We start from the raw sequence: 21440 nt of genomic DNA on the forward strand, positions 1-21440 counted from the left end.
GCTATGACACTTTATTCTCTTGTTTTTCTTCTATTAGCGTCTGTCACAGGGCCTGGAGAGGAAGCTACCAGTTGATTTTTATAAAGTGAGATCTCAACAGATGCAGACTCGTTTATTAAGTGTGAATGTTATGGGCGTGCCGTGGTGGCGTAGGGGTTAGCGCGACCCACATTTGGAGGCCTCAAGTCCTCGACGCGGCTGTCGCGGGTTCGACTCCCGGACCCGGCGACATTTACCGCATGTCTTCCCCCCTCTCCCTCCCCTTTCCTGTCAGCCTACTTCATGAAAAGGGACACTAGAGCCCACAAAAAGACCCCCTGGAGGGGTTACCAAAAAAAAAAAAGTGTGAATGTTATTAAAACCCTCATTTATTGTAGGGCTGGACAATAAATCTATAATAATATTGTGATGGATACATGATCAATATCAATAGGTAATACGTCTGACAGAATATTCAATCATTTCACTGAACTTTGATCAAGAACCGCACTGCATTCTGGGTGATGTAGGCAGAGGAAAGACTTTAGTTGCTCAACCTCTCATGGCCAGTTAAGCTAGGTTTGGTGGCACTCACTCACTCACTCACTCACTCACTCACTCACTCTTTCTTTCTCTCTCTTACTCTCTCTCTTTCTCTCTGGTAACCTAGCAACAGCCTGTTCATGTTTGACCACTGTGCCTCATAACTTCTTAAAAATAAACAGCATGAAGTGAAAACTGGATAAAACAGGAAAGGTTGCGTCACTACTTTGGTTGTATTTCAAATATTTAAAACGATAAACTAATCAAAAATGATCAATATCGACTGATACGAAACACCTATATCATGATACGTTTTTCAGCCATGTTGTCCAGCCCTGATTTATTGAATACGACTGTAGTTTGAGTCTCTTAAACTATCTTTTTTTCTACAGGGTTAGCAAGTTTCTACTACAAACTGAACAGTGAATGATTTGATTCTATGATCAAGTAAGATTCACTGCTGGTTCAGGTTGACCTTACTGCTTCGTGAAGGATAATTCGTCTTCTCATAGCACATGCACAGATTTATTCATGGAGTGACGTACAAACATTTTCTACGAACATCTCTCGAGCCGTCTGGGTTTATAGAAAATCATCTCAAAGCAAGGAGACATTTCCTTGACACTGTATTCCGGTTTCCTGCTTTAAGAGTAATAAAGTAAATATATTGTGAAGTCAGAGCTTGAATGCCATTTGGCTGCAACTGAGTGTAGATTATCTAACATAAAGCAATGTTATCGTACTTGAAGAATAAAGGGATATCATTTACCTCTGTAGACTGCAGAAGGTTCTTTACCTGAATAGTACGCATTAAGATTAAGATTCATTTTTCCATATAATGTTTTTTTCTTGTAAGATTAAACTTCCTCAACAGAGTTTCGGTGTTTGGGGGGATTTAAACCAAAAATAAAAAAGTTTTTGGATTTCGAATGGGGGAAAAAAAGCTCTGTTTGATACTTGTAATTTCCTACAGCACATTTATTTTACAAATTTCCCCATGTAATCTTAGACTTTGCCAGCTGAAAATAACACTGCCAAGCCTAACGTCTGTCTCTCGCTTTCTTGTTCTCTTTCCCACAGAGTTACATCCACGGCAGCAGCCAGGCTCAGTTTGTGGCCGAATCTCACATCATCCTGCTCCTGAGTATCCTTTGGTTGGCTTATTTGTCATTCATGGTCTCCAAAATGCTAATCACAGAGCAACTTTAAGGTCCCTGACATGTCTGAGGCTCATTTTGGCAATGCTTTTCCTTTATTCGCCAACACATGTCGCAAAGCAAGTTCCCTCCTATGTTGTACGCCTTTCAAACTTTGGATTGCTCAATACTAAAGCATCGCCTTCTTTGTCCATTCTGTAAAATAATGACATCAACTTGCCTTGACAATTAGACAAATTGTTCATCTTTAATATTTCCTCCTTTAGGGGATTTGTTCCAAAGTCTTCAACTTGTGAAAAGCTCTGTGGATGATTGTGGACTGGATTGGCAGCATGTATTTTTTTCTCTCTGCCTGTCTGCCCATGTGTGTCTGCTCTGGTGCTTGCTTCTATTCTATCAATAATAATACCGTTCACTTCTAACTATTGTATTTATCCCAGTGGAAATAGCTGGTCCAAGGTTGGCCTTGCTGCAGAGAAATGTTTGCTTGTTCACCCTCAGTGTTTAGCCTTCCAGTCATATCTAGATGAAACACACACACACACCCCGCCAAATGTTATCACATCAAATTTTGTTTGGTGTGCTCGTGGTGTTAAGACCTTTTGACTATTATCCTTTGCAAAATGGTTTTTATTTTTGTTCTTAATAACATGCCCAGAAAAATCCTCCATTTAGTTTGGTTCTTCAAATGTAAATTGTTTGTTTAGTATAAAAAGGAACATCTGCAACAGTCAGTATCTCCGTTTTCATTCATCTTAAAATTGCGCAAATTGGAATTACAAAAATGAAATTTGCTTAATGGAAACATGGCAATATCGAAAGAACTTGTGGTTTTCACTTGGATGAGTTGTGTTTTTTTTTTTTTGGCTATATCAAAATTATTATTTTACTGGATGTGGCCTGGTTTCCAACTGCGTTTCTTATTTTATTGAAACAGCTAATTTGAAGTTTTTGAGTTTGTTTTTTTTACATTATCGGAATATCAAAAATGTTTTGCACACTTCTGTAATGGAAACACAGGGAGTTGGAAAATAGATCCAGAATCCCCTTTCAGTACTTTTAGTTCTTGCTTCTATTACTTCGGTGTTTTCAACTAAATAGTTGCCAGCTGGCTTGCCCACCAGTTTCGAGACTGGTAAAGACTGTGTTACTTGGACAACTGTGTTATTGAACCAACAAGACCAATTCGCAACTTTCTAGATTTGGCAAGAAGACTTATTTTTGGAGGAGAGCAATACTGCTCACAGGGATCTTATGTCACAAAGCAGAAGCCAAGCAAAACAAATGCTTTTAGCTGCACTGGGATTGTGCATCTGAGACGAATTCTTCTACTTGCCTCTCACATCTGATATAACAGCAGCTGAAAAGTAGTTCAGGCTCTTAAATATATTCTTTAAATTGTTGTGAGTTTGACAGAAACATACACTTGCTCTTATTACTGCTAGAGTCATTGATGTGACATGAATTTTGTTTCTGAAATCCTAGGCAGGCAGGCAGGCATTTGCAACCTCATTGCAGAACCTTAAATCTGGGTGTCACAGCACTCACCTTGCATCGATCTGTTGTTTCTTTAGCCAGATCAAAATGATGTGTTGGCTCCTACTCAGTTTTTTTTTTTTTCCCATGCAGAAATCTCAGTTTTTGCACCAATTTTAACAGTGAATAGAAGCTATGACTAGTCATGCTGTGTTTACTTGTTACAGCACAATAAATTTCAACTGTTAAAATGAGCAAAATGGGTTTTAAAAATGTAAGAAAATAGCTTTACAGAAATATGTATTGCTAATTTTGTCTTTCTGAAAGGATACACATCTCATCCCTTTCACAGTTTGTTCCTATTTTTCTATTTTTACTGTAAAAAAAAATAAATTGTAGTTTACTTATTTTAGAGAGGTTTGTTGCATAATTAAACAATGTGTGCCATAACCTACAGAAATAATCTACGCTGGTCTAGTTTCAACAAATGATTAAGTTTCTGCACAAATTCCTTTAAAGCACTTTTTCAAAATTACTTCATGATATCCTTGTCCATTTACTGCATCCACACTGTGTGGATTTGTATGTTTTATGTATATTTATTTAGTAGCTGAGCTGAACATGGACCGATGTTTCTAAAAGTTACTTCTGGGTCATTTTGCTTTTCCAGCTCCATCTTGCTTCGTATCTGTCTTGTTTCCTTGACAACATTTTCCCAGATGCTGCGATCACCATGGGAATGGTTCTGCTTAACGAAGCCGCCACCTCTAAGGGAGATGTTGGCAAGAGAAGGAGTAAGTGTTTCTTTCTCTCTTTTTTTTGCACAGCATAGTTTCAGGGCTTTGTCTAAACTTAAAGCTCCAGATGTTTGCATTATATTACTTTGCTAAAACCAGTAAGCAAAAATAAGGTAAATTATAAAATTATCAAGACACTATGTGCTGTAAAATATAGCCCTGATGGTTAAGATGTCAAATTGTCATAACATAAAGGTTTGAATTTTGGAAAGTGCAAGGCAAGACAGTAAAATAGAAAGTTAAGTCAAGCAAATCTTTAGCATTTTAAGTTTTCAACTTTTCATATGCATTACTAAGGTTGCAAACTTTGCTTTTTAGTATCAATGGAGAAATCTGATATATCCAAACTGTGTACCATCAACATAAACCGTGTCAAGTTGGAGAAATAACCTAGCAGTGCCTCATGATCACTACCAGAAGTCTATTTTCATTTGAATGACACATTGCCAACAAATATCTTGGGTCAAAATGGCTTTTTTCAATGTTTCACTTTTTTCTGTTTCCATTCAAAATTGGGTGGGTTTCATCATCTAGAGAAAAGGTGATGCATCCTGTCTGTTTTAACGGAATAGTTTTATTTTCTTTACTGTTAAAAGTTCCATACATTTTTCAGTTTAAACATGAAAATGGTCCCAACAATTTTTAATGTAGCCAAGCTTCACTGTATTCATTTCCACTGTAAAATCCTTCTGTTGGCAGATTTCCTTTTTTGTTGTTTTTAGTAGGGCTTATCTAAAGTATTTGAAAGTGCATCTTGGGAAGTTAATATAGAGGATGCAATGCTACTTGAGACCCTATTGGGCGACGTTTGCAAAGCAGCCAATCCAGGAGCCCCAAACACTTACTGCCAAGTTGATTGGTTGATCCCCAAAAGCAAGATAAGGAAGACTGCTGACATTAGCTTCTGCGATAGAGCTAAGACGATTTCACCTGTGTGTATTTGGTGTGTGAACAACTTAAAATGGACATCTGTAAGAATTTTAAGACAAGTATTCGCAAATTTGAGATGTTCACAGGCTGCTGTGGAACCTAACATTCACAAATAACAAGATTCTGCTGTATAACATTGGGCCTTGATAGTTTCAATAAAATTACAGAAACATTTAATAAATATGAAAGAAATTAAAAAATATATTTATTTCAGTAACTCGGTTCACAAAGTGAAATAATTAGTTGCAGACCAATGCTTTAAAGTCTTTATTTCTGTTAATCATGAGGACTTTCCACTCGCAGCTACTGGAAAAACAAAATTTTACATTAGAATATTACCTTAGAGTAGACTAACAGAAAAAAACCCATTTTAATTTTAAAAAGTGGGCTTAATAAAAGGTTTTATTATTTATGTCTTGAGAAGTTGTTTTTAAATTTACTTTTACTCTATCGGAACACATATCCCAATTTATTAAATAGGACTGTATCTTAGAAACATTCATACCATCAAATATCTTCACTTGGCCATGTTTTTACTCAGCTGCGTGTTTGTCAGGAAAAGAGGATGAATCTTCTTGGGTGTTCCTGGTCAGCTTTATGCTGTGCAAGTGGCGATCCCACTGTGTTTTTTTAGACAACTCTAAAGTGAGTGAAAACACTTCTTGATGAATCAGTGTGTTCAGCCACTTTAAAGAGCCCCGTCAGCGCTTTTCGGCCACTTAAAAAAAAAAAAAAATGCTTTGTGGACACATGCCCTAAAGGTAAGATTACCCAAGAGTTCTTGTTGAGACGTTAAAACTGGGAAATTAAAATGAACTGCCTCAAGCATTTTCCTTTTTCTGCAGTATCAGGCTGAACTCGCACAGACTATAGATACATGTTGGGTGTACAACTTTCCCTAGAATTTATAGTGGACAAATGGTTCTTAGTGGTATCAATCTTCAACCTTTATTTAACACAGTTCAGATTATCTTGGTTGAGTTTTTTTTTTTTTTTTAAGTTGAAAAAAGTGCCATTTAACGTTTGTTAAATATCTATTGATGCCTGTTACATAAAGATATGCTCTGAAATTGGATATGTTTATTATAAATACATGTTGTTGGTGTAATCAGTAGAGGTGGGTTTAAAGTCCCTGGAATACAGTTTACATACTGCTGAGTGCTGCTATGCAGCGTTACCTGCTGTTATTTGCTCTAACAGTTCATATGGGAGATACAGGATGTGTAAGTGGAGTTGCTCAGATGCAGACTGTTATTATGTGGAACAATGGTGGAGCCTAAATAGTGAAGACGTCATTGAAAAAATTCAGCGTAGACAAAAGATCCCAACATGAGCTACAGTTCAGACTCTCAGGTTAAAAGTTGTGTTTATATATATACTGTATATACCAGTGTGTATATATATATATATATATATATATATATATATTTAAATCACCTCCTGAATAAAATGTTGATTCTTGTCAGATGAGATTAAATGAATTCAGTAGTATTGATAAAGTCAACGTTGCTGCCACTGCTTTATTTGGTGATATACTGAAGGCAGGTGGAATTCAATACATAAAACTCCAAAAAAATTAACTGAATTCACCAATTCAGTTACTCTTAGCCGCTCAGTATATCATGATGTTGGTTTTTAGGCCGTATGGCCCATCCCTACTATAAGCCAAAATCATCAGAACTAAGAGAAAAACATACGTTAAGTAAATCATCTTATGTGTAGTGAAGTTAGAGATTAATGAGAACAAGCAGTAGTTCTGAAACGTCTAGTGGTGTAGATACTGAACCTTTATTTTACCAACTTGTAAAAGCTGTCTCCAGCTGCAAATTTCAGCAGTTTGAGTCAAAATAATAAAAAATAAAAAAAGAAATGAAGATGCAGATCTTATCTCTTTAGTGTTTCCCTGCTTTTTATAGTTGCTGCACTCCAGTTAATGAAAATCCTAAAGCCTCTCCCTGGTCGTCTTTGATCTTCAAGTTGTGTTTTCTTTTTTTTTTTTTGCACCGCTTTGAGGTGCATTTGGCCTCATTATCCTGCTGCAGCATGAACACTTCTCCAAAAATGATGGCAAGCAGACGGCGCGCCGTGTCTCTGAAGATGCGAGTGACACCTCGCCTGTACCAGGCTAAAGATTCTCTGCAGGTGTTTGACTCCGGAATCACAAAATAGACCCAGACACGAACATTTCCACTTCCTCTTTTATATCCCGAGTTTCCTTTGATGCGCTGAATCATTGATGTTTCACACCGTACGTTCTCTGAGGTCTGTAAAACGACACAAAGCTTTTGAGACGTTTAAAGGTAGGCTTCAAGTATTGTGGAGAAACAGTTTTGCTACATTTTTGTTAGCCGTGCTAGATATGCAAGCATACACGTGTAGTTACACATCGTGTTATCTTTTCTACAGAAGAATCCAAATAAAAGAAACTTTGCTCTGTAAGGGGAAAATCTCAGTTTAAGTCCAAAATAGATTTAATAACAAATATGTGCTGCTAGATGATCTTCAGGTTTCTATATTTACTGTTGTTCATACCTTACAGATTTCTATTGTTTATGAAAGATTAAACTGATATCACACTCTTAATTTACCAAATGTAAATATTTCTATTCATGCAAAGAAATTGTTCTTTGACACAGGTTAAAATATTTGATCAAGTCATTTTATTGGGCTACAACAAAATTAACTTTGTAGCTTTTATTAGCCAGTTGTGTTTATTACATTTGCAAATGAACAGAAAGTGTATTGATCATTCTACAGCATGAGTCAGAGATGACAAATCTCAGCAAAAAAAGTTAGATTAAGAATAAGTACATAAAGACGGAGATAAGCAGAAGGCTTTATCAAACTATGTACATGCTTAAGATTTCAAGAAATGAATTAAACTATGCAGCTTCATGAATTTTACTCGTCAATCTCTACTACTACCACTGCAGGTAAGATATTATTTTTTTCCCCGCAAACTCAGAATGTCCGTCTTGCAGCCTTGAGATATTCTTCTCAGTAGTTTTGAACTTTAAACTCTTCTTTCTCCTTTACTTTTTGCAAGTATTTTTAGTAATTGGACATTTGGGCTCAAAATACTCTTAAAGAACCTCAGCAGCTCATTATAGCCTTGAAGGACTGGCATGTCATGTATTTCATCGATATTGATGTCAATCTAACTTATACTGTTACTATGACGTCCTCCTTTTTTCAAAAAGATTTACTATACATCTCAGCTTTAATGTTATGAGAACAAAATGCTTTGCTTTTTTTTTCCAGCCACATCGAAATCAAAATGTGCATACTAAAATGGCACATACCGTCAACAAGTTCTTTTAGGGTAATTTAGCATTGCAGTCGCCTCCCATTTGTCTCCTAATGAGACATGCTTCCCCTAATATAATTATGGAATTTCCTAATGTTTTTAATGGCCCCGTATGTTATGATTTAGATTGAGCCAAGTCATACAGTCAAAAGAGGGATTATGTTCTTTGTCGGTGAAGGAAATTATTCAGTCTGAACAGCTCATCACTTCGCCAAGGGTCTTAAATAACCTGACATTTTTAAATGCTTCGCATGTGCGCATTTCAGAGCATTACGCTCAGATACGTGCTCAGTTTTATCTGCGACTCGCAAAGAGAAATCTGCCACTTGGCACTTCACGAAAATATCGCAGCACATAAAAACATGGGCAGAACCCCTAATGTAGCAGCTAATGATACGCACAGCCTGTAAATGGACAATTTGAGAAAACAAAAATAAAGTTTTTAAGTAAATCAATTTTTAATTATATTGATGGAATCGCAGTCTCACACAAATGTATTTCTCGTCGTGTTATTGTTGACTCGCTTGAGCCATGCAAACTATGAGAGCTTTGCCTATGTTGAGGTTGACACTAAAACACTACTTTGGTTTTCCAGATAAATCTTTTGTTCTGACACTAAATGACACACTCCGACACACACGCGGTGCCAACGCATCTCACTGTTTGGTCTTCAAGAGAGGCACTCATCCTAATCCCTGATTAGCCGTATCTGTTGGCGGTGACAGTTAAATTCAACACGGTGCTCCCTGAGGATTAACCGCCGCGCGAGGGTATGTGCATGCATTTACGATTTTATATATACATATCTATATTTTACAGCCTGTACAACATGGACTGTGACAAGGACTTGAGCTGAGGAGGTTTTAGAGGCTTTTGAAAAGATTATGATTGGGCATTTTAAAAGGTTAGTAACTTTAATAGAGCAGTGTTTTAATCTGAATCTGATGAGCTGAAATTGAAGTTTGAGCACCTTTAGGTATTTTATGTACTTGAATATGATTTTTTTATGTGTGTAAATTAGTGTTGCTCAGCTGTTTTTTGGTTTTTAGCAACCCTGATAAAGATGAGTGGAAACCTTATTATAGGATAGGAAGCTTAATCCAAGACTGTATTTGTTTTTCGAGCTAAATGGGATCTTGAAATGAAAGCAGGGTTTCCTCTAGGATCAATATTTTTATTGAGTCATATTTTTAATGGGTCATTTTCACAAGCTTGAACTAAAATTTAGTTCCACGTAACATTCCTTTTTTTTTTTTTTTGCCTTTTCCCTCCCTCTACTTCAGACCGCCTCCAGTTTTACGCAGCGCCCAGTAGTGAGCTTCACAGCTAGACAGGCAGCAGCCAACAGTGTTGGTTTTAAAAATAAAGTCAATTTTAGTATTTCATGATATTTAAATGTGTAACATGATTATGTTTAGTATAAGTGCACAAATGATGACTACATATATACAAAAATCACACTTCATTCTGAAGACGGGGTGGCTTTTATTTTGCGGTGGCAGTGCGCCAAAATCAATTACATGTAGAGCAAACGCGTCAAACCTGAGGCCCATGGGCCAAATCTGGCCCGCAGTAGCTTTTCATGTGGCCCTCTGGACTAGAAATTACATCAATAAGTCCCTCCAGTTTTTTGCAAATCTGCAAAATTCATGCCAAGTTCACACAAAATCAACAGATCCCCACAATTTTCTCTAATTCTTACTAAAAAAATTTTCTCAAAATTGGCCAAAAAAAGTGACTGCTGCCTCAGCCTTTCTTGATGTCAAGCTATAGTCAGTGATCGATACTGCGATTAATAAAAAGTCACATTTAACGTCATACATTTGTGCAAATATCGCAAAGATTCCATACAAATATTTCTAAATTATCACCACGAGATTTGTGATTTTGATTTTATAAAAATAAATACAATCACAAAATCCTGGATGGAGTGACCAGCGTGCAAAGATGTTTATTATTTCATTTTAAGAAGCACTTACTGAATGCTGAAACAAACATCTGTTTGTTGATATTTTAGGAGTTTAATGGGTTTCATCAATACATTCTGGAACAATCGGCCCTTTAAGAACATTCAGATTTTTGATATGGCCCAAAATGAAAATTAGTTCGACCCCCCTGATGTAGAGGAAATGCTAGGCAGGACAAAAGGTGTTTGTTTTTTTCCCCCAAGCACTTCAAATATGTACCATATTAAATGGAAAATGTCTTGTTTTGTTCAGCCTCAGATTTTACAAAAGAAAAAGAGGAAAATTTCAGAATTTCTCAGCCCTGCAAGTCAAACTGAGTTTTACTGAACGGATCGGATTTGAATTGCTAACTGTGTGCCCGGCTCCCGTAAATCAATAAAACCACCAACTGTTTCCAGACATTTCATTTTAATAAGATTATCAATGTTAATTAGTTCAGCTGTTGGTGTGCGGCGTCACTCAGGTGCGGACTGTGTGGTCGGGTAAATTAAGATGTTTGTTTACGCGAGGAGACGAGGACGCCGTCGGTGTTTCCACGTCTGAGCCCTGCAAGCGGCCTCGATTTGAACAGAGATCAAAGAGCGTTGCATCAGCACTTGTTGCCACTGATGCAAGTGAAATGATTTAAACCAACGCCTTTAGCCTGAAATCAAGCACCCAGATTAATGCCCCGCAGTGTCCAAAAATCACAGGTTTTTGTCTTGTAATTGCCGCGCTCGACTTTAGAGTGTCTGCAAGTTCAGCATAGCGCTGTGCAAATTGAAAGCTTGAAAATGCGGTTAATTGAAACTGAAATCTTGAGGTTTGTGCGTCAGCTTTTTAGGATGAATGTTAAGTATTCTTACGGTGCATAAATAATTAAAAAAACAAGGTCATTAGAGAGTAACATATATTTGAGATCTTAAAACATATTCACAGTGTCGCTGTAGTCAGCAGGCCTTTCCTGTTGAGAGTTTCTCTGAAAGTCAGTTTAGTTTGTCGGGGCGGTGGGTAACTGCTAAGTGCTGCTTGTTCTCCTCAGTCAGAGACCAACTCTACATACTGACTGAATTCAGTTTTTCATAAAGTATTTCAGTTTTTAGCCATATGTTTAAAGCCATTACTGTATAAATCTGAGTACAGTCTGTTCTCTGTAGCTAGAAACATTTCTATACCTCCACATATTTAGACAGTGTTTTGTTACAGTCTGAATGCAGCCGCAGGAGTTGCTTGAAAACGTTGTGGATTCTTTTTTTTTTCTGATCTTTGTAGGATCAGTCTCTGTATAACCTGCACGCAGGGGCGCCGCCAAGAATCTGGGGCCCCATGACAAAAAATTAAATTAGCCCCCCCCCCCCCCCCCCCCCCCCCCCCCACGCAGCTGCTGTTACAGTTTTCTTGAGTCTGTCTGACCCATCAAAAGTGTCACAATTTTAAAGGCTGGCAACTGCCTTACTTTCTTTAGTCCAATACTGATAAATAGCACAATATTTACTCTCTCCCACAAGCAACAGTCATTGTCAACGTAAAAAATATACATAAAACAATCCAGACTAATCAAAAAATGCTATGTAGTTGCATTTTATTCAAGCTGCAGTATATAACTTTAATAAAAATATGTTTTCTCCATATTTGTTAAAGCTGTCACCATGTTGCGACAGTTTGTTATGAGACAGATAATCTGTGAAAAGATCAATATCCTGCCCGTACGACACTTAAGCTGGTACAGAAAATGAATGGCTAGATGAAGAGCTTATTCACATGATATTGTCACCTTCAGTTGATTATGTCAGAATATACCTTTTTTACACATCACTTTGTTACTATTGATACTGTGGCCTAGATCTAAAGCCGGTTTCATACCAATATAGTCAGAGTCTTTTGTCATAAACAAAGAACAGGAATGAGCTTGGTTTGGTGTTCTGTGGTCAGTCGTTGTGACGGCCACATGGAGTCCTGATGTAGCTTAGTCACGACCAAAAACCACCCTGGAGAAATATTATACAAAAAGAAAATTGACTGCCTCTGTTGTAGCCTGATACTCTCAGGAGTTGGGAATCACCCACAAATACTTGAAATCCTAATAAAGAAAAGGGGGTATAAGTGCCTATTCCAATTGTTCAAACACCAAATATACCTTCAGATGCAGTGGAAACAGTCTTGGCACTACCGCAGACGATGACGTCTACAGTCTTATCTCCTGGAAATTGAATGGCGCTCCTGGAAAGGTTGCTTTGCAAACAAAAACCAAAGTCAAGTAACACTGCGAATCTTCCAGCTTCCCAAGCTGCACTTTCTTTGGAATATGTTAGATTCTCTCAACAGCAAAAATCCATAAATAGGGAGATTTTCCACAAATAATTTGGAAACGCGCATTAACCGCAAAGAGATGAGTCCGTGAACACTGAACTTAGAATAGGCAAGAGTCCACTGTTTTTCATTCTTGAATTGATCACAAAACAGCAACCAAAACCATGAGATTGAAATCATTTTGGTGAAATTGGATTTGTAAGTTTAGTATTATGTTGAGCACTTGAACAACATAAAAGTGCAATCTAAATTGATAAGAGGGACTTTCCCCAAAACCTGCACATGCTGCATCTTCTGTTATTTTGAATTTCACTGTACTACTTGGATGTAATGGTATAGATTTTTACTTTAAGCCTCTATAATCATTTCCCCTTCCATGTGATTTATAATATACTTTTTCTGACATTTTGTTTTCCCTCTGCATAGTCATCTGCCTGGTTGGCCTCGGGTTGGTGGTGTTTTTCTTCAGCTTCCTGCTCTCCATCTTTAGGTCCAAGTACCACGGATACCCCTACAGGTAACTATAGGACCAAATTCCTTCATTCCAACTCTGTACAAACAAACAATACATTCAAATTTAAATGCAAAGCTGAATAAATTTAATCCCAAAACGATTTGCAGTGTTTCAATAAAATCAGCAGTTTCAGCTGCATTCAGTGTTTGCCGCATCGGTTCTGAAGTACATTTATCACGTTTTCACCTTTTATTCTTCTTCAGCCGACTCATTTAGCAGTCACCGGCCAATAGATGTTTTCCAAAGGCGGAAAATGTTGGAAATGTGTCGACAGTCATTTTTTGTGGCTTAGTGAGCCAGAACAGCAGCAATTTGGCCTCACCTTTAGCTAAAGGTCACGGCCACATAAAAAGAAAAGAAAGATTTAATGTGTGACAGAAAATACTCTACAGGTCTGCAGAGTCTGTCTTCAATTCATCGCCACTTGAGCAGGATATTACCGTGCTGCACCCACGGCTCCCAAATGCTGAAACTAACTTGTAGAGTTTAGTGAGTTTCAGGAGGCCAAGTGCTCTCCAACAGAGCTCAGTGATTATTTTTCCAGAGGCTTGAATCTTGTTTTTCAGTTGTTGTTTTTCATATATATTTGTCCTGCTACATTTTTTTGTGAATTTCTGCAGCCGTGTGATTCATACATTCCCTCATATCCAATGAAAATCCGTAACTATTACCGACTACCTTGGGAGTAACTCAGATGTTAGTTTTACACTGTAGTGTTGGCAGCACAGGTGACTGGTGGAGATTTGTTTTTGCTTGTTTTACAAAGAGCTTGAGATGGAAGATAGAACTGCTTTCGTATCGCTGGGCGATACAACAGTAACGACAAATAACGCGGCAGACTCGTGATCAATACAAATAGAAAATACGTCAGATAGAATGTCGGATCATTTCACCGAACTCCAATCCAGAAACGCACAGCATTCTGGGGGATGTAGTCTCAGGAAAAACGTTAGACGCTCAGCCTCTCACGGCTAAGCTAAGAAATGTTGATGGCGTCAACTAACTCATTCACTCTTTGGTTGCCTAGCAGCACCCTGTTGAGCAACTTGCGCAGTAGCAGTTTCATATTACTGCCCCCCCCAACATATTTGGACGTACTTCACAGGCCTGAACAACAGCACATTTTTATAGGAAACTTCTCTGCAGGAAACAGCGCTCATATCAAACTGCTTTTTATGCGACGCCAAGCTGATAATGTTGAGAGTCAGCGCTGTAGTATGACTGCCGCGTCCTGGTGGAGACGAAACGGGTCTAGACGGCCGGCTAGCTCATCGGGCTTGCTAGTAGAATCCCTTTGGATTGTGGGAAATTAAGAAATTTGTCACATTAAATGTGAGCAGTCTGCGGACATTGTGCCGTCCATATGAAGTACGTCTTGAGTATGTGGGGGGAAAAAACAACTAGTCAATAATTATAAATATCGATTGATATGAAATGCTTGCATTGTGATGGGATTTTCAGCCATATCAACCAGCCTTAAAGACTTTTTGCCCGTCTGTTATAGACGCCACGTCATCTGTTTACTCCCTTTTTACAGAATTAAAACATTTTTAAAGTCCTGAAACTGCAGCAGAAATTAGAAGAATGTCAAACTCGACGATTTACTTGGTTTTCCAACTTTAACCGACTCAAAACTTTCCTCATTTATTTGTGAGATCAGAGGGGGATGTGAAGCATGCAAGCCTTTTTTTTTTTTTTTTTTTCCAGTTTTCCAGTCCTGAGATTAGATGCTGCACTTTAGCGCTGCTTATATTAAGCAGTGCCATTTCAAATGGATGTTATTTATGTTTGATTGCTACTTCCTTTGTATGATTGAAGCGCATGCTTTGAATCCTGAACGGCCCACGGCCTCGAAATATTCAGTGGCGAGTTTGTTACTTCTCATTTCCCTCAATAAATGCCAGAGTATTTTCAGACATTTGAGCAAATTTTCCTGATTACCTGCTTTCACAAACAGTTTTAGGAAAACAATTATAATTTTGATGTTTGTGTGTGTTTTGTATGTCTGTCCTCTCTATAACAGTTGCATTTTTTTTTCAGCTTTCTTATTAAGTAAAATGCAAACTGAGGAGGAAGAGGAGGGCAGAGGATGATGAAGATGCAGTATGGATTGAAGAGGAGAGAAGAAAATATTTGGAAAACTAAACGCGCTTTGTGGGATTTTTCTTTTGTGTTGCTTCTGGTGTCCTGGAACCATGGTGTTAAAAAAAAGATTTTATTTTGTAATGATGGAAATAAAGTTGTTGGCACGTCTGATCTTCACAACATTCTCATTGGATTAACTTGTTTTTTTTTCACAAGATCAATCAGTCAATCAGCTAAGGCTGTTTTTACATTTTCAGGTTAGCAACTAAAGCATATTTGTAACAACTGATCCATATTTAAAAGTTCCACCTTCGAGTTTTTTTAGGCAGGGAAGTTTCTCAATTAATGGAAATGTGTAAATAGATTAATTTTTTTTATTATTATTCTTACAATTTTTCCTGTATTGATGCATTGGAAAACTTAGGATGTTTGATCTTGGATGTATTCAAATCTTTTAATACTGCCTCTAACGTACGTGTCACTCCATCAGTGAACTACGTTACGATAAAAGCGCAACAAGAATAAAAAATTTGGCCTATATTTCATATGTGTTCTGTGATGAGCTTTACATTTTCTGAGAATTGTTTTACTCGTTTGAACCAGGACAACTGATTTGCTCTAATCTGTGTTCCTTCTGTAATGTTTTCTTTCAATAAGTTGTTTTTTTGGGGGCGTTGACAGGGAATGATTACTTCTAAAATCATTTGGCTCAAAAGAATAAATAATTAACTTAAATTGAAGCACTTAAAGCTCATTTCTAAATTTAAAGTTTTTAGTCTTAATCAAAAATCCTCGTCTGTGTATTTCCCTCCCGGGTTCGTCGACACGAAATCAGACGTGCAGAAAATAGCTCTGCAGAGTCTGCCGAAGACCGAACCAAGTGTTAACATTTCTTTCCGAGGCGTAGGTCATTTACAGAATCCATGCATTTCTAATTCTCTTACTTGTGAACTGCCCTCTGAAACACTGAGTGGGCCGAGCCGCTGCAGTCGTTTACGTAAGCTGCTCTGTGTGGGCAGACGAAGGAATGGGTCCGTTGAACGAGTAGTTTGACAAATGGAATAAAAATATTCCCTTGCATTCTTTTCTATTTTTACTCTAAATCTGTGGAAGGGTGAACAATTGTTTGTGCGCATGCTGGTCTGAGATTATATGCAGAAAAGGACAATCCTGGCCACAATGACTGGTTTCCAAAATCACATATGTATATATATAATTTTTATTTTTGCAGGAACGATGGCACCGTTCCAGTAATACCTTCCCTTCCTCCTTTGTTTCCGCTGGAATTGGGTTTCCGATTTAGAGTATGAAAAAATATTGTGTGCTTTTTCACATTCGGTTACAGCGCAGGTCAAAAGTGTATGTCCACTTGTCACTGGCATGAAATTTTCTTTCTTTTTTTTTATTGATGAATTATTTAAACCGTTAAGAGTCATCCACCAATTTCTGGATAAATGTCACTCAACGAGCAGAAGAGAAAGGTGTGTTGCTTTGTGCAGCATCAACAAGCTTCTGAGATAATTTCCCTGGATGTTTGGGCATTTTTATTATGGAAATTCATTTAAAATGTTTCATTTTAAATGTTCAGTGTTCTGTCAGAACAACAAAACGTGTCCAAACTTCGACTCTGGCTTGTTGGTTTGAGATTAAAATAGGAACCTCATGTTGTTTCTCCTGCTGATATCAGTGGCGTCTAAACAGACCCTCAGGATGATGCTGCCACCCCCGTGCCCAACCGTATTCTGAATTTAGTCTCGGTTCATATCCATTATGGCCTAGTAAAGACACACAGACATCAGGTATCGTCTCTGTGGCCTAATTATACAGCAGTTGTATATTGTTAGCAATATTTAAAGGGTGCTGAAGCACCGACATTTATTAGTATAGCTTAATGCTAATGCTAACACAATGCATGTGAGATGTCAGACACTGTAAAACATGGTTTAACTTTAAAATCAGGACAATGTGATTACAAAGATTACAGTTTTCAACGTTAAAATTTCACCCAGTCGCTAAAATTTTTTATGTAAAGTTTGATGCTGTGAAGCTTACTGGAAATTGGCTGCGCTGTAAAAACCGTCTTCCACTGCGAATAGAGACGCGCAGAGCCGAACGAGGCGGCCGTCAACGTCGATACAGTATTTGAAAGAGTCATTCACAGCTTCTTCTGTTTGCTGATTGGTCCGGTTGTCCATTTTGATTAGTTGATAGAAATTTTGGACATTATTGCGTATTTCAACAGGACAAGGATTCTAGATGTACATAGTCATCTTAGGGACAGATAAACATCAAGTTTCTTCTAAACTGGGGACTCTCCTTAAAATTTACGTCCATGCCAAGTAGTCAACAATTTTAAATGAGCGTCACCAGCTCTGCTCACAAGATTTGCTCATTAAATTTCCAATCAGAATTATATGCCAGAAGCTTAATTTCTAAAAGAAAATAGATTTCTTAACAGCTTCCTATCGGACATTTAAACTACTACAAGTTGGGGTGCAAATATATACCTGAGCCTGTATGTCGAAAATCCACTTTAAATCCAGAATTGTGTCCCTGTTTTTGGGTTTAAGAAATTATTGAAGTTGTGTATTGTATATTTATTCCATGTGAAAAATGACTCAAATTAATACAATACCTTCCCTGTGAATCCATGTAATCTTCTGACCAGAACTTAAACACTTGGGTATGTTTACTGAAGCATAAATCACATCCAAAATAAATAAATACATGGGTTGCAGTATTTTTAAAATAAAACTGAAGACCAGTTCTGATCATCTGCAGTGAGGGTGTATTTCCCATCTGTTGTCCCTCAGCTATCGGCCTTTTTGGGCAGTGAAGGACGGCGGAACAAATGTCACATCCAATGGGGGGCATCGGTACTTGCAAATGGAGAGAAATCAATGGAAATATTTGAGAGAGGACAGTGGTGGAGTAAAATATACTTAAAATAATCCCCCCCCACCCCTCAACAATTTGCTCACCTGCTCAAATTAGTCTTAAATATTTAAAGACGCACTCCACTTTCCAAACAAACAAATGACCCCACGTCTTCTGTCTGGACTGTTTACTGAATCCTCATTGCTCTTATTCAGTTTAAACCTGCATCATTTTATAAGTTTTTTGTCTACCTTAGCTGCACTCGGGGTTGCCACAGACCTACTAGGAAATCCTTCATCGGTCTCTGTTCTTTGGGATGTTTCTTTCGCTTGCGTCGGCTACATTTAATGTCTTTCTTATTTCAGAAGTAGCTCCCGTCTTAGCAGCTTCTCTGATCCCTGCACATTTTCGTGAAGCTTTTCTGCCTTGTTGCTGGTCACTGAAACCCTGACGATCCTTGTTAAATTTACTTGGCTTTATTAAACTTTTCAAATCTCTTTCTGTGGCCCTCTCTCTTTAATGTTTTTCTTTTGTTTTGTTTTTTACGTTTCCCAGTAGCTATGCTTTATGCTGCCACCATCGCTGATCTGACTCCCGGGTTTGATCTTCCTGTCTCATCTGACCTCTGTTAGCTTACCGCTGTGCAGTGGTCAACTTTGAAGAACGTCGTCTGTTGCCTCACAGCTGAGGGCATGATGCCACCAACCTCTTCTTGAATCGTCCACAAACCCTTTTCTCTGTCGGCACCCGGACCAAAGCCGCCACATTCATCACTGGAGGGCTGCTCTAGCTGTTGCTACTTTGTTGCATCACTGGGTTGTTTTTTTTTTGTTTGTTTTCTTGGGTTTATCTGTACGTGAGTGTCTGTGTTTGGATCTTTGTGCATCTGTTGGTTTTGCTGAATTACCAGAGTAATGAGTAGGGATTTTGGAAACGGGAATTATTGGACGTTTTGCTTAAAACACAAAAAATTATGTATTTGCGATCGCGGCCACTGAAGAAAATTATTCGATCTGTGTTTTGGAATATCTTGTTCTAGTTACTTTAAGTATTTTTCCACTGAGCACCATCAGTGAAACAGACCCTCAGCATGACCCTACCATCACCTTGCTTGCATTCTTCCTGTTTTTTTCTGGCCAGATAGTCGAACTCTTTAGCTAACCCCCTGAATGAGTTGGGCTTGTGTGTGGAAGGCAGTTTCAAATATCAGGACAATCCTTCAAAACACACACTAAAATAGCGTGTGTTTTTGGAATAGGGCTTTTATTAAAAATCAACAAAATAATCGCAAACCTGTTATAAATTTATCGGCGATTAATCGCTTCTCAAGGAAAATTACAATAAAGACGGATTCAGTTTTCAATGAAGGCAAGAATGTAACAAAAGGAATTTGTTTTTGTTTTCTTTTTACTCACACTGTTTAAAAGTGTTGAAATAAATTTGGCATAAAAAAGGCAGAATACAACTTAACTAAAATGCATTACAAACATTTTTTTTTTTTAGCTTAGAACATTCGCTGTTTGAAAAACGGCATCAATTAGTGCGAACTGCAATTTAGAATCTGAGTATTCTGCTTTGTTTGGAAACCAGATCACATCCCTCAGTCCTGAACCCTCAGCCATGTTTACAGATCGACCAGTTTTAGCTACTCGTTGAAAAAAACGTTAAACTTAAAGTGAAACTGACCATTTAACAGCGTGCCTTTCTCTTTAGCCGTCGCTAGCTTGACAGAGCAAACAGAAGTACGACGGCTTTAGTAAATGTCCACCAAAACGGCGTAAATGACAAAAGACAGACGTTTTGAGATTAATCTCAGAAATTTTCTCACATAATTTTGGAAAGACGAGTTTGAACATTTTCCAAAGTCAAAAACTTTCGACTTTTGAAATCTGAAATCTCCAACTTTTTTTTTAATCTTTTGAACTTAATCTCAAAGTTTCTCCGTTTTTTGGCCCTGATATACGGAAGCGAGGTACGGCAACACAGACGGGGCACTTGACAAATTAATCGTTGCGTTAATTTTTTTAAAAAGTATTTTAAAAAACAGTTAACGCAACAGTTTTACCGGCCCTCGTTCTTAGACAGCTTGCAACGTGCACACTGTTGTATCATCACTTCCCACCTGAAAGGAGACTGGTTTAGATGCAATACATCAAGCAACTACGTACTGTAGCACAAGACTTCATCTTAAACTGAATTAGTTTTAAAATTCCTCTGCATGTGTTCTTTATTGGTACGAAGTTGATTTGAGGGAAATCCTCATTGGCCAAACATACAGCCATCTTGTAATTCGCCTCTGACACCAGGCTCCGTTCACTCAGGAAACCATCATCATTCGTCTGCACACCCCGACTGAGGCGTCGGTCCTTGACGTGCGAAAAACTAATTTATATCTCTGCTACGTCTTGGAGATTCCTCTGAACATCCTCTCCAACCCTGCTGCAGTAATCACAAAGGTGATGAGAAAAGACACTTCAGGATACTCAACTGCAGGGAGCAATCATAATTCAGCGAAAATATTATGTTGTTTCTCATCCGCGACCCCTTCCAACCGGCCCCGGCCCATAGATAATCCTGGACCTGCCCAGAAACCTCATCACCGAGATTCATGGCTGTCACCGCTGCTTTACCTGAGGGGGGCTGAGAGGCGTGGACAGAGAGCCACAGAGTGGAAAAAAAAAAAAAAACACAAAATAAATGTACCTATATTACCGCGTAGCGCTCCGGCACGACATCCTGGAAAGTCCTGCATTCGAAAAAGAACCGTCTGGCTATGAAATGCTCTGTGTTTGCCTCAAACAAACGTTAATGTGTTTTGATTTTAAGCAAAGACGACTCAAGAGTGCAAAAACAAATAAAAAATCTTAAAATTTTACAGATCTGAGATGAACACAAAAACAGATGCACAGTTATTTTGAATATGATCACAATCCAACATCACCACTCGGGTCAGTCGCTGCTTTTTGTCGAAAAAATATATTTCTAAAATACATTTGCTGCTTTATTCTATAAAGGTTTTTTGGTGTCAAACAGGTGGCCCTCATTTAAAGCTGCAGTATGTAATTTTCTTTTTATAGCCTATATATATATGTTTTTATACATATTTGTTGCAACTATCACTGTGTCGTGACACTATAGTATGATGTAGGTAATTTGTGAAAAAAAATGGAGCTGCTCTGTCGTCTTCTCTCAGTATGAAATGCAGAAAAACGCCACTGTCAGAAACAACCAATCAGAGCCAGGAGGAGGGTCTTAGCGCTGTTAATCATGTTGGTGCGCACACTGCTCACTTACCGCCCCTACTAAGGCGGGAACTGGTAGAGTTCACGATAATTTATTTGCTTTTCTAACATGGATGTGGCTTTCACACAATTTCTCAACGAGGTTGTGGGACAGTTTCAGCTCCAGGACCGGCTGGACCCTCGGTGGTTCTGCACGTCTTCATTGTTACATATTACATTTTATTCTTTATCACAAGACATTGCAACAGAGATTTTTCAAACGACGCAAATCGAAGAG

At 38.0% G+C, this 21440-nt stretch overlaps 1 protein-coding gene across 1 annotated transcript in view; it reads left to right on the plus strand.

Annotated features, from left to right (window-relative positions):
• The window catches only part of tusc3 (tumor suppressor candidate 3), a 66173-nt gene extending 50589 nt beyond the window's left edge, over positions 1 to 15584 (plus strand). Inside the window, exons 7-10 of the mRNA XM_032562195.1 lie at positions 1603 to 1666; positions 3875 to 3949; positions 12872 to 12962; positions 15000 to 15584. Coding sequence (XP_032418086.1) covers positions 1603 to 1666; positions 3875 to 3949; positions 12872 to 12962; positions 15000 to 15015 — 246 coding nt within the window. The 3' untranslated portion in view covers positions 15016 to 15584. The remainder of the gene's footprint in view (positions 1 to 1602; positions 1667 to 3874; positions 3950 to 12871; positions 12963 to 14999) is intronic.
• The last annotated feature ends 5856 nt before the right edge of the window (positions 15585 to 21440 follow it).

The sequence above is a fragment of the Xiphophorus hellerii genome, chromosome 5, assembly GCF_003331165.1.
Source record: "Xiphophorus hellerii strain 12219 chromosome 5, Xiphophorus_hellerii-4.1, whole genome shotgun sequence".
Taxonomy (NCBI): Eukaryota; Metazoa; Chordata; class Actinopteri; order Cyprinodontiformes; family Poeciliidae; genus Xiphophorus; species Xiphophorus hellerii.